The sequence below is a fragment of the Lacerta agilis genome, chromosome 8 (genome assembly GCF_009819535.1).
Source record: "Lacerta agilis isolate rLacAgi1 chromosome 8, rLacAgi1.pri, whole genome shotgun sequence".
In the NCBI taxonomy this organism is placed as follows: Eukaryota; Metazoa; Chordata; class Lepidosauria; order Squamata; family Lacertidae; genus Lacerta; species Lacerta agilis.
This window is the reverse complement of record NC_046319.1, coordinates 47611380-47624495: the sequence shown is the minus strand read 5'-3', so window position 1 is coordinate 47624495 and position 13116 is coordinate 47611380. Positions and strand designations below refer to the sequence as shown.

The 13116-nt window shown below is 50.4% G+C and overlaps 1 protein-coding gene across 1 annotated transcript in view; it reads left to right on the top strand.

Moving 5' to 3' along the window:
* Positions 1–13116, top strand: part of PRMT7 (protein arginine methyltransferase 7) — a 33295-nt gene that overhangs the window by 5844 nt on the left and 14335 nt on the right. Inside the window, exons 4-8 of the mRNA XM_033157225.1 lie at positions 616–765; positions 2237–2345; positions 2688–2800; positions 3410–3651; positions 7650–7830. Coding sequence (XP_033013116.1) covers positions 616–765; positions 2237–2345; positions 2688–2800; positions 3410–3651; positions 7650–7830 — 795 coding nt within the window. The remainder of the gene's footprint in view (positions 1–615; positions 766–2236; positions 2346–2687; positions 2801–3409; positions 3652–7649; positions 7831–13116) is intronic.

Sequence of the window (13116 nt, the reverse complement as noted above, 5' to 3'; positions counted from 1 at the left end):
AAAGAAAAAGATATCAGGGATCAAAAAGGCCTGTCAGAAATCACTTCCTGAAGGGAATTTTGTCCATCTGTATCGGGCTTTAAACACTTGCAAATTCCCAAGTGTCTCTTTATTTGGAAAGAGTTGGCAGGAACAGGATGAAAAATCATAGGCAAACTAACCATTTCATGCAAAGCAAAGCAAAGCAAAGCATCCCAAGCCTCTGCTGCTGTGTATTTCCATATTTAGAGGGTTTAAATGTTTTATTTAGAATGAAATACTTAAAGAGGATTGAGAAAGAGAGTAATGGGAATATCAGTTCTTAAAGTGCTGGAGCTGCATTCTTGTGAATAGTATTTAGCTTTAGCTTTTCCTCCCTTTAATGTTTTCAGACATTTATCATGGAGATCATACTAATCAGTCTTCTAATAAGCGTACTGCAAACAAAATCTGATGGATCTGCAATTCTGCATATTGATCATCCATTGAAAAGTTAATTCCTTTTAACCCACGACCATTTGATTGACATTTAAATGCTTGCAGATTCAAATTTATTAACCTTGGAAGGCATGTGTCTCACATTTAAACAAACATTGGTCTTGTTGAAGTAACTGTCAGGTTTGTCTCTTTCCACAGAATGCAAAGTATTTTCAGGGTATTCGTGCTGCAGTGGACAGAGTGAAGGAAAGAGGAGACAGAGCCATTGTCCTAGACATTGGGACTGGCACTGGACTCTTGTCTATGATGGCAGCTACAGCCGGGGCAGATTTCTGCTATGCTGTTGAGGTAGGTATCATTGCTCCCCTGTCCCTATGTACCATATATAAATCAGTTATGCAGGAGGCAGATCCTTAAAGCAGATTTGTAAACAAAATTGTATGTGATAGGGACTAACATTGCTTTGGTCTGTGTGTTTATTCTACAGCCATTAGTACTTTCCTTATGGTTCTCTTTTGTTCCCGAAATGTTGCATTAATATTTAGTGCTTGTTGTCCTTATTACTGCTAGTAAAGCACAGTGTTCAAGAAACTTCACTTTGGATGGTGCATTTCAGTCTACTTTGTATTCCCCACTTCTTGAAATGGGGCAAAGCAACCAAGGGATCTCTGAGCTTAATCCAGACAAGCTATGCTTAATATAGATGCTTAAACTATCCATGATTAATTCATCCCATTGATTTTGGTGGGGCTATTCTAAGCATGAGTAGGTCTGGATCGCTGTACAGTGTTTTAGAAAGGTTTTAATGTTAGATATTTATTCAGAGTAATAGTGAAATGAATTTTAGTGCTTTCATTTTAAATTTGGGTTGGTTTTTTTGCTTTGTCTATATTTTAAGCCATTCAATCACGAAAGCAGACTTTTTGGTCACTGGTGGTGTGTAGCCATCTGTTTCCCCCCCTCATCTTTCATTTTATATTTACATTTTGGCAAGAATTAGTGCTTTTTGGCAGCTTTGGAGGTGGAAGGCAGTCTTGTTTTGCCAAGGTTCATGCCTTAATTAGGTACACATTTTAACATTGCCAGGAGGTATGTGCTTCATTGGAGGTCTCATCTGTGCTTTTGAGAAGGCAAAGTTAGATTTCTCAGTCTTTGCCAAAGAGCAGACTCTTGGTTCTTATTAGAAACTCAGTTTCTTTCTGTTGCCTAGACCAGTTAAAAATCCCATCCAACTTTTGTATGTATTGGATCTGAAACTGGACACTAATGGAGTAATCCTATGCATGGCTGCTCAGACATAAGCTCCACTGAGTTAGGTGTATAGGATTGAAGCCTAAGTGATTAGATCTTTCATGCAAGATGATAAAATATAGGCAGGGATTCTTAATATAAAACAGCAGTTGGTTGTTCTCATTTGTATGCTTAATTTAATTTAGTAGTAGTTTTCAATTTCATTTTTCCCTTACCTGCCCAGGGCACATACATTTATGTTTAAGGTGTGCGATATAAACTATGTAAACAAACACATTTTTAATCTCCTTGGGGAAAGCCACAAACAGGTACTACCCAGTACCTACTAAGTCTTCTATTTGGCAGGATTAAATGTGCTTAACTGTTTATCCCGTGGTAAGTATTTCCCATAACACAAGACAGTAATGTTCTGGTGGTGTTTGCACCCTGAATGTAGGTGCCATTAGCCTGGTTGTGTTCTTGAGAGCTGGTGTAGTGTAATGGCTGTGTCTTTGTGCTGTGTCCTAGGAAGTACCTGATTCAAATGTTACTTCAGATCTATCTAAATATAAGAATTATTATACTGCAGGTCTTCAAACCTATGGCTGATACGGCTGTGAAGATAGTGGAGAAAAACGGCTTTAGCGACAAGATAAAGATCATCAACAAGCACTCCACTGAAGTCACAGTGGGGCCTGGTGAGATTAATGTGGACTGTAGTCTCATGTTGCATGGAACAAAGGATATCTTTATTTAGTTCTTTGTTTCATTAAAATAAATTATATGTCATCCTTCAGACATGTTTTTGGGGTGGTTTATATATAATAGAGGCTGGCTTCCTCCAGTTTCAAGGAAGGGAAGGGATGAGAAGGAAGAACAGAAGGGTCACAGCTGTATAGAAGAGAACAGAAGCAGTCCTGAGGCCATTCCTTGTCTCCTATTTGGGGTGACTTAACATTAGCACAGCAGCCTTCTTTGAAAAAGAAAGAGAAAAGAAAGAAACCACCATACTCCTATTTGTCTTGTGCTATGCTTCCTAGATGGAGACATGCAGTGTCGTGCAAACATCCTGATAACAGAGCTTTTTGATACCGAACTGATAGGGGAGGGAGCTTTACCATCTTATGAGCATGCCCACAGATGTCTTGTACAGGTAAGGAAATGAGCGCTGTTCACAGATTGTGTCATGTAACATAAATTTTATTCTTGCAAGCTTGCAGATTGATTGTAGCTAATCAGTTCTTTGTTTTTGATCGGTTTTGTTACTGTTAGTTTTCACTGAAGATGTTCAAAATGGCCTGATGCAACGGCCTGTGGGCTATGCAAATAAATAAAGTTTGTTGTTGTTGTTGTTGATGTTCAAAATGGCCTTCAAAAATCATAATAGACCTGTCACAATCTGTATCTGTGTTGGTTGTCTTAAGAAAGAATTAACTTTGAGAAAGCTTTCACACATTTTTGGCACAAAAATGCAAATTATAGTAAGTATATGATTCTCCATCCACTTGAGGACAAGCCTCATTGAACTCAACAGGAATACCTTCCAAGTAAACATTATGGTATCAGACTGTGAGATAAATAGGAACGCACGTAAAGAGAAGGTTCAAAGGCATAGAAGAGTGGGCCTCATATTTACGCCCAGAATCCTAGTTTTATGTGCAGTCTATATTCTAAGAAGTTCACATTTCATAGCCTGCTTTTATTCCAAGGGCATATAATGAACCTTGCTCAATTTCCTTTCTCTCTGTTTTCAAATGATCAGGAAGGATGTGAGGCAGTGCCTCACAGGGCAACAGTATACGCTCAGTTAGTGGAGTCCCAAAGAATGTGGTCCTGGAACAAGCTATTTCCCATTCATATTCAAGCAGAAGATAGTGAGAAGATTATTGTCTCACCACCAGAAATGGAGAACTGTCCTGGTGCTCCTTCAGTCTATGATATCCAACTGAATCAGGTGTCCTTGCATGACTTCACACCTCTCAGTGACGTTGTTACGATGTTCAGGTGAGTGCCGCTTTTATGTTCTATGTTTAGGCCATTTTTATACTCCGCCTTTCAATCTGATTATCAAGGCAGCTTAAAACACCATTTTAAACAATGCCTCATAAAATAATAACTAATATAATAAAACATAGTCTGTGGAAAATTCAAAGCAGTAGTAAAATCAAAGCCACAACAGAAACCCACAAAGGCCAAGGAAAACAAATGTTTCTGCTTGGTGGTCTAAAAGCCATCAGATTCTGTGCTAAATGAATGGGTGGTGGGCCCTGGTATCCACCTCATTTTAGCCAATGAGGCCCCTCAGAACCATGTGTCCTTCCTTGAAGAGCTTACTAATGGGATTAATATGGGAGAAGGTGGTCCTTCATATGGGAGAAGGTGGTACCCATTTTGCAAGTGGGGTGGGTGGGAACCTATGACCCTCCAAGTGTTGCTAGACTGCAACTATCATTCCTGGTCATGCCGAGGAGGCAGGTTTAGTCGTTGTCTGAGGACTATTCCTGCCTCCGGGTCTGGTCCTGACCGGACGGATACTGGATTCAGCAAGGGATACCCACATGACCTGAAGATGCTGCTGTGCAATGCCAGGTCAATGTTGAATAAAACCACTGCCATCCACGACTTGATTGTGGATGGTGGACTTGACCTGGCATGTGTAACAGAGACTTGGTTGGATGAAGCGGATGGGCCTGTCCTTGCCGCTGCTTGTCCACCAGGTTTCTCTTACGCACAGCAACCCAGGCCATCTGGGCGGGGAGGGGGGGTTGCAGTGATTTTTAGGAAGTCATTAGTTTGCACCAGGCGTCCTATTGGGAAGACCCAGTTCTCTGAGTGCATGTTCTGGAAGTTGGGCAATAGGGGCAGTACAGGATTCCTTCTGGTGTACCGACCTCCCCGCTGCACCAAGGATTCCCTGCCCGAGCTGCTTCAGGTCGTGGCGGATGTTCTCCTGGAGTCACCTAGTTTGGTCGTCCTAGGGGATTTTAACATCCATGCCGACACGACCTTACAAGGGGCCGCTCGGGACTTCGTGGAAAGCATGGCCTCCATGGGGCTGTCCCTGAATAAGTCTGGTCCAACTCATAGCCGAGGACATGCCTTAGACCTGGTATTCACCTCTATGGATGTTGGTGATCTGACATTAAAAAAAAGTGAAACTAAAGAAGTGCCATGGTCAGATCACTTCCTGGTACAACTGGACTTCTCCGCAACCCTTCCCCTCTGCAGGGAGGTGGGACCAATTCGGATGGTCCGCCCCCGCCACTTAATGGATCCAAATGGTTTCCAGAGAGTGGTAGGGGATACTTTATCCCATGTTGATGGCCTTTCAGCCGATTCCCTGGTGGCCCGCTGGAATGTGGAGCTAACCAGGGCTATTGACTGTTTGGCTCCGAAGCGCCCTCTCCGGTTGCATGGAGCCCGGACAGCCCCGTGGTTTTCCCCGGAGCTGAGGGCGATGAAACAATCGTTGAGACGGCTAGAGCGCCGGTGGCAGAAAACCCATTCTGAATCCGACCGAACACAGGTTAGAGCTCAACGTCGAGCCTACCAAGTGGCGATAGCGACGGCGAAGAAGACTTTCTTCACCGCCTCTATTGCATCTGCGGAAAATAGCAGCAGGAGACTCTTTCAGGTGGTTCGGAATCTATTGGAGCCACCTTCGTCATCGGGGCCTGGTAGGGACCCCAAGATCTCCTGCAATGCGTTTGCAAAGTTTTTTGCAGATAAAATCGCTCAGATTCGGAAAGAGATAGACTCCACCGTGGGAGCAGGGCCAGGGCGGGAGAGTGCCAGAGTCCTGTCTAGTCCAGTTGCGTGGGATCAATTTCAGTCTGTTACCTCCGAGGATGTGGACAGGCTGCTTGGACGAGTGAAACCAACCACCTGTCTCCTTGATCCTTGCCCATCCTGGCTTATAAAAGCTAGCCGGGAGGGGCTGGGCGATGGGCTGCGCGGGGTGGTGAATGCTTCCCTCTGTGAGGGAGCCTTCCCAGCCCCGCTGAAAGAGGCGGTCATTAAACCGCTTCTTAAAAAAACATCTTTAGACCCGGCCAATATGGCCAACTATCGCCCAGTCTCAAATCTACCATTCTTGGGCAAGGTGATTGAGAGGGTGGTTGCTGAACAACTCCAGGCACGCCTGGAAGAAGCGGACCATTTGGATCCCTTCCAATCGGGATTCAGGCCTCACCATGGGACTGAAACCGCCTTGGTCGCGCTGGTCGATGATCTCCGGCGGGCTAGGGACAAAGGTGAGAGCTGTTTCCTAGTTCTGCTGGATCTCTCAGCGGCCTTTGACACCATCGACCATAACATCCTTCTAGACCGGCTAGAGGGGTTGGGAGCTGGAGGCACTGTTATACAGTGGTTCCGCTCCTTCCTCCTGGGCCGTGTTCAGAAAGTGGTGGTGGGGGATGAGTGTTCAGACCCCTGGGCTCTCACTTGTGGGGTGCCTCAGGGTTCTGTCCTCTCCCCCATGCTTTTTAATATCTATATGAAGCCGCTGGGAGAGATCATCAGGGGGTTTGGGCTGGGTGTTCATCAGTATGCGGATGATACCCAGCTCTACCTCTCTTTCAAATCAGAACCAGTGAAGGCCGTGAAGGTCCTGTGTGAGTGCCTGGAGGCGGTTGGAGGATGGATGGCGGCTAACAGATTGAGGTTGAATCCTGACAAGACAGAAGTACTGTTCTTGGGGGACAGGAGGAGGGCAGGTGTGGAGGATTCCCTGGTCCTGAATGGGGTAACTGTGCCCCTGAAGGACCAGGTGCGCAGCCTGGGAGTCATTTTGGACTCACAGCTGTCCATGGAAGCGCAGGTTAATTCTGTATCCAGGGCAGCTGTCTACCAGCTCCACCTGGTACGCAGGCTGAGACCCTACCTGCCCGCGGACTGTCTCACCAAAGTGGTGCATGCTCTGGTTATCTCCCGCTTGGACTACTGCAATGCGCTCTATGTGGGGCTGCCTTTGAAGGTGACCCGGAAACTGCAATTAATCCAAAATGCGGCAGCTAGACTGGTGACTGGGAGTGGCCGCCGAGACCACATAACACCGGTCCTGAGAGATCTGCATTGGCTCCCAGTACGTTTCCGAGCACAATTCAAAGTGTTGGTGCTGACCTTTAAAGCCCTAAACGGCCTCGGTCCTGTATACCTGAAGGAGCGTCTCCACCCCCATCATTCAGCCCGGACACTGAGATCCAGCGCCGAGGGCCTTCTGTCTGTTCCCTCACTGCGAGAAGCAAAACTACAGGGAACCAGGCAGAGGGCCTTCTCGGTAGTGGCGCCCGCCCTGTGGAACGCCCTCCCATCACAGGTCAGGGAAATAAACAACTACCTGACATTCAGAAAAAACCTGAAGGCAGCCCTTTTTAGGGAAGTTTTTAATGTTTGATATTGTTGTATTTGGTTTCTGTTGGAAGCCGCCCAGAGTGGCTGGGGAAATCCAGCCAGATGGGCGGGGTACAAATAATAAATATTATTATATTATTATTATTAGAGCTCCAACAACATCTTGAGGACTGTATGTTCCCCACCCCTTATTTAGAGCTTTATATGTTAAAACTTGCACTCTGAATTGTTCCTGAAGGAAACTGGTAGCTTGTTTGTTTGATGGTTTGTTTGTTTAAGTGTTTGTCCTTACACAGACACAGCTGTGTATCATATATATTATAAATGCATTTAAGAGGGAAGTAGTAAACTCCTAAGATCAAATGGTTGATGGTATATGAAGTTGTTGGTGAGAAGTTGCTGAGCACTTTAATGCATTGTGATGTTTCATTGATGACTGACTGCTGCTGCTCTTGGTCAAAACTGTCAGATGCAGTTTCAATTTCTACAATTTTTAGAAGAGCTCTGTTCAGTTCCATCATCGTGTTTGTCAATTCTGCTCTCTGTGTATGTTTGTGTTTAGAGTCACAATGTTTATTTCTGCCTAACAATCTGCAAGAAATTAAGACACTATTTAAAATGAACTGATTGCAATTCATTATTTTCCACAGTGTAGATTTCAGTAAGCCAGTAAGCCGAGCCTCTGCCTACTACACAGTACATCTGGAGCCCATAAAGTCGGGCAAAGCCCAAGTGGTCCTGTCCTGGTGGGATATTGACATGGACCCCGCTGGGTCAATAAAATGTACAATGGCCCCATATTGGGTGCAATCCACCTATGAAGATATCCCGGTAATGTACTGAACCTCTTGTAAATTCTGTTGCCTTCCTAACATTTTAATGCTGGCAGATTAAACTAAAACCATATATGTGGACAGATATTAATTTGTCCAGCTCTGTAAAATGTGTCATTTTCACTTTTTGGCCTAATTTGAATTTGGACATTCACCAAGGGAGGGGAACAACACCAAGTCTGTGTAAAATTCCATACAGGCATCTCATTTGACTTGGGTCACCACCCCCTTTGCAGGCATTGTTAGTATGATAGGCATGAGTGGATGTTGTGTTGTTGTATGCTGACATAGCATGTTTAGAGGCCAGTGACCTAACTTACCCAAGGCACCAGCTGCATGAACGTCTGCATGGTTATGCTTTTGGAATTTTTTGTGCATGCTGTTTGTTGCATCTTAGTTGGACCATAGTTCAATATTGCTCAGCCTTTAGAGAATGCTAATAAAGATTCTAAAGATTTGTGCTAAACTTTCAGAAGTAAACTAGTCCACCTAAATTTGTCCAATTCTTGATGATAATGTCTAGGAAAAAGGCCTCTTGCAGTTTTCTAGCTACTTACTGCCATGGATGGAGTAGTACAAAAATAAACAATGGTCTATGATTGCAGCAGGTTAGTGACTGTGCTGGCCCCAGGGGTATGTCCGTAAAACGAGGTCCAAGTCCAGTCCTGGGTCAAGGGGTCCAAAGGAAGTCAGTCCGGCAGGGAGCAAGGCAGGGAGCAGGTCAAAGTCCAAGGCACGAGGTTGCAGGCTGAGCACACGCTTGCAACAAAGTTGCTCACGCAACTTGGGCTGGGTCTGGCTGGCTTTTATCTGGCCCTATGCTTAGGGCGGTCCCGATCCTCCGGAGACTCGCCTCTCCTCCGGGCCTGGAGGCGAGCACTCCTCCTGCAGACACTTAACTCCCTTCGCCTCTCTGCCCTGAGCCTCTGTAGCTCAGGAGAGGATGGTGGGTTACTGGACCCAGGGGATGCCTCAGCTTCCTCTGAAGAGGCTGGGAGTGGAGCACCTGCAGGCAATGGGTCCTCCCTCCCATCAGGAGCCAGAGCAGACTCTGCTGATGCCTGCACCTGGGGATCCAGCACAGGTGGGGATCCTTCAGGCTCAAGCCCTGGCCCTGGCCCCGGCTCAGCTGGTTCTGGAGGCGGGGAATCCCGTGCAGGCTGGGATCCCTCAGGTTCAGCATCAGAGTCTGACTCCCAGGCCATCACACCATCCCCCCTCCCAGGCCTCCCCCTCAACCGAGGGGCCGGACCAGGCTTGCTGGGGTAAGCTGCATGGAAATCACGGAGGCAGGCAGGCGCGTGGACGTTTTCCGCTGGTTCCCATGAACGATCCTCAGGCCCATACCCTTTCCAGTCGATGAGGTATTGGAGCTTCCCCCTGCGGTGTCGTGAGTCGAGAATGCGCTCCACCTCGTACTCAGGCTCCCCCTCAACCAAAACTGGCTGCGGTCGTGGGTTGTCTGGGTGGAACTCGTCGGGCGGGGCGACTGGACTAAGTAGGGACCGGTGGAATACCGGGTGAACCTTGAGCGATGGAGGTAACTGGAGGCGAAACGCCACCGGCGACACCTGCGCAGTGATGGTGAATGGGCCGGCAAACCGTGCATCCAGCTTTCGTGAGGGCCGAGAAGGATGCAGGTGACGGGTAGAGAGCCACACCCGATCACCAACATGGAGTTCTGGCCCCTCCTGACGATGTCGGTCAGCCTGGGCCTTGTATGCGTCCTTGGCCTGGTGCAGTTGCTCCATCAATAATTGTTGCTGGGACTGAAGCTCCTGAAGCCAGTCTGTCACTGCGGGGACCGCGGAAGCTGGCAGCACGTCTGGGAACAAACGAGGATGGTAGCCGTAGGAGGCCTGGAACGGGGTTTGCTGGGTGGAGGCGTTCACTGCATTGTTGTAGGCGAACTCCGCCAATGGCAAGTGATCGACCCAGTCATCCTGCTGAAAGCTGCAGTAACACCGGAGATACTGCTCCAGCACTGCATTTGCCCGTTCCGTCTGGCCATCGGTCTGCGGGTGGTGGGCCGAAGATAGACAGACCTCCGTCCCAAGGGTCTGGTGCAGGGCTCGCCAGAAGTGGGATGTGAACTGGACGCCGCGGTCAGAAACCACACGCTCGGGCAGGCCATGCAGGCGGAAGATGTGCTGCAAGTACAGTTGAGCCGTTTCCTTAGCTGTGGGTATGGACGGGCAGGGGGCACAGTGCACCATCTTAGTGAAATGGTCCGTGAAAACCAGGAGGCAGGTACAGTGACGAGATGGGGGCAAGTCCACCACAAAGTCCAGCGAGACCGTGTGCCAGGGACGCGGTGGGACTGGTAATGGCTGGAGCAGACCGGGGGGTCGCCCGGTAGGACCCTTGGCCCGCCGGCAGACATCGCAACCAGCAACATAGCGTGCCACATCAGCCTTCAGGCGGGGCCACCAGAACTCCCGGCTTACCAGATGGGTGGTCCGGTACCGCCCAAAGTGCCCTGCTGCTGGGGCATCGTGGGACATCTGGAGAACCTCAGCCCGCAATGGTCCTGGTGGGATGTATAGACGACCCTGGTGCAGCAGTAGGCCCTGGTGCAGGGCCAGCCCCGGATATCGAGGGCATGACCCGTCAGACAGTTCCCGGAGCCGTTCCTGTGCCCAAGCGTCGACCCGTTGCTGTTCTCGCACCCGAGCCTGCAGCGGCTTGGCCTCCTGAGTGGCCAGGAATGCGGCTGGTGGTAAGATAGTCGCCGGCACTGCCTGCTGTACAGTGTCTGCGACGTCCTCAGGTTTCCGGGACAGGGCATCCGCTTTCCGGTTTTGGGAGCTAGGGATGTAGCGGATCCGGAACTGGAACCGGGAGAAAAACAGCGCCCACCGGATCTGCCTTTGGTTCAACTTGCGGGTGGTCTGGAGGTACTCCAGATTCCGGTGGTCCGTTCTCACTTCCACCGGGTGTCGTGCCCCCTCAAGATGATGGCGCCAGACCTCAAAGGCCACCTTGATGGCCAGTAGTTCCCGCTCCCACACGGTATAGTTACGCTCCGCCGGAAGGAGCTGCCGGGAGTAGTAAGCGCAGGGTAACAGTGGCGCATCGGGTCCGTGTTGCTGAGACAGGATGGCACCGAGAGCCGTACTGGAGGCATCAGTCTCCACCACGAAGGGACGAGAGGGATCAGGATGCTGTAAAATCGGCGCCCTCTGGAAACAGGCTTTCAACCCCTGAAATGCCACTTCAGCCTCCTCATCCCAGGAGAAGGGCGTCTTGGGGCGCAGCAGTCGGGTTAATGGGGTGGTGCGATGAGCATAATCTGCAATGAAGGTCCGGTAATAGTTGGCGAACCCTAGGAACCGCTGTAAGTCCTTGCGGTTCCGGGGCGCTGCCCACTCTCGAACCGCAGCCACCTTCCCAGGGTCCATCTGCACCCCGTCAGGGGAGAGTCGGTGTCCAAGGAAGTCTACTGACCGCTGGTGGAACTCGCACTTGCTGAGCTTGGCGTACAGGCGGTGCTCCCGCAAGCGCTGCAACACGGACCGAACATGACTCTCGTGACGGGCTGGGTCACGGGAATAAATCAGAATATCATCTAGGTACACCACCACGTATTTGTCTAGCAATACGTGGTGGTGTACCGTTGAAACACGGCGGGCGCGTTGCATAATCCGAACGGCATAACCAGGTATTCAAACTGCCCATACCGGGTCCCGAATGCAGTCTTCCACTCGTCCCCGGCACGGATCCGAATCAAGTTGTAGGCCCCTCGGAGGTCCAGTTTGGTGAACATCTGCGCCCCCTGCACCCGCTCCAGCAATTCTGCAATAAGGGGCAAGGGGTACCGGTCTGGGATGGTGATCTTATTCAGGGCCCGGTAGTCATGGCAGAGGCGAAGCTCCCCACACTTCTTCTTAACGAAGAGTACAGGAGCGGCAGTGGGTGAGGTAGAGGGTCTAATGAACCTGCGTTCCAGGTTCTTGCGAAGGAAGTCCTGCAAGGCTTCACGCTCTGGCTCCGAAAGAGAATATAAGCGGCTCACAGGCAGGGGCGCCCCAGGCTGTAGGTCTATGCCGCAGTCGAAGGACCGATGAGGCGGCAGTTTGTCTGCCCCCTGTTCCTCGAACACGTCTAAATAGTCCTGGTACACGGCAGGGAGCGTTGACACAGCCTGACCCATGGGGGCAGCTGCTACTAACTCGGACTGAGCATGGGAACCCGGGTCTGGGAAACGTACAGTCCGATTGACCCAGTCGATCTGAACATTGTGCGACTCCAGCCAGTCCATCCCAAGCACCAGGGGAAACCGGGGCATGGTGGCAATGTCCAGGGTTCGCACCTCCCGGTGCTGCTGGTAGCACAGGACCAAGGGCTGGGTCTCCCGAGTAACAGCGCCCGAGCGTAGGAGCCGTCCGTCAATTGCCTCCACCTGTACTGGTTCCGGCTTGTTCTGAAGCGGCACCTGATGCTGAGTGGCGAAGGCAGAGTCCATATAGGAGCGGGTTGCCCCCGAATCCACCAGAGCGTGGGTGAGAATCCAGGGCCCACCGGGGGGGTATAGACACACCGGTATCATGAGGTGTTGCAATTCCACTGGTGAGGGCCCATCATGCGATGCTTGGGACCCCAGGTAGCCTGGGCCATCGGCTACTGGGGTTGGCCGTTTTCCCTGCGGCTGGTGTTTCTCAGGGCAGGTTCGGGCGTAGTGTCCACTCCCACCGCAGTAGAGACACAGGTTCCCCTCCCGACGCCGAGTCTTTTCCGAGGGGGAGAGGCGAGGCCGCGCTGCCCCGAGCTGCATCGGCTCCTCCAATGACTCAGCTTTGGCCACGGAACTGCAGGGAAGCACCGGCGCCGGGAGCCCGGAGTGCCGGCGGCCCCGGGCCTGGCGACGGTCCTCCAACCGATCGTCTATCTGCAGACTCCGTTGGATGAGGGCATCCAGTGTGGCAGGGCGATCCAACGTGGCCAGCTGATCCAGTATCTCGTCTGAAAGTCCCTCGAGATACTGGTCCCGCAGGGCAGAGTCGTTCCAGGTCAAGTCCTGCGCCAGCAGCCGAAATTCCGTGGCGTAGGTGGCCACTGTGGACTTGCCCTGTTTCAACCGCCGAATTGCCCGATTGGCTTGACTCCCCTTCTGAGGGTTGGCGAACGTGGTTTCCAGATGATTGCAAAACCCCGTATAGTCTGTCAGCAAGGGGGAGTCTTGCCGGAGCAGCGGCAACGCCCACTTGGCCGCCTGGTCCTTCAGCAAGCTGATCAGGAAGTGCACCTTGGTGCGGCCGTCAGGGAAATCCCGAGCTCGCCCCTG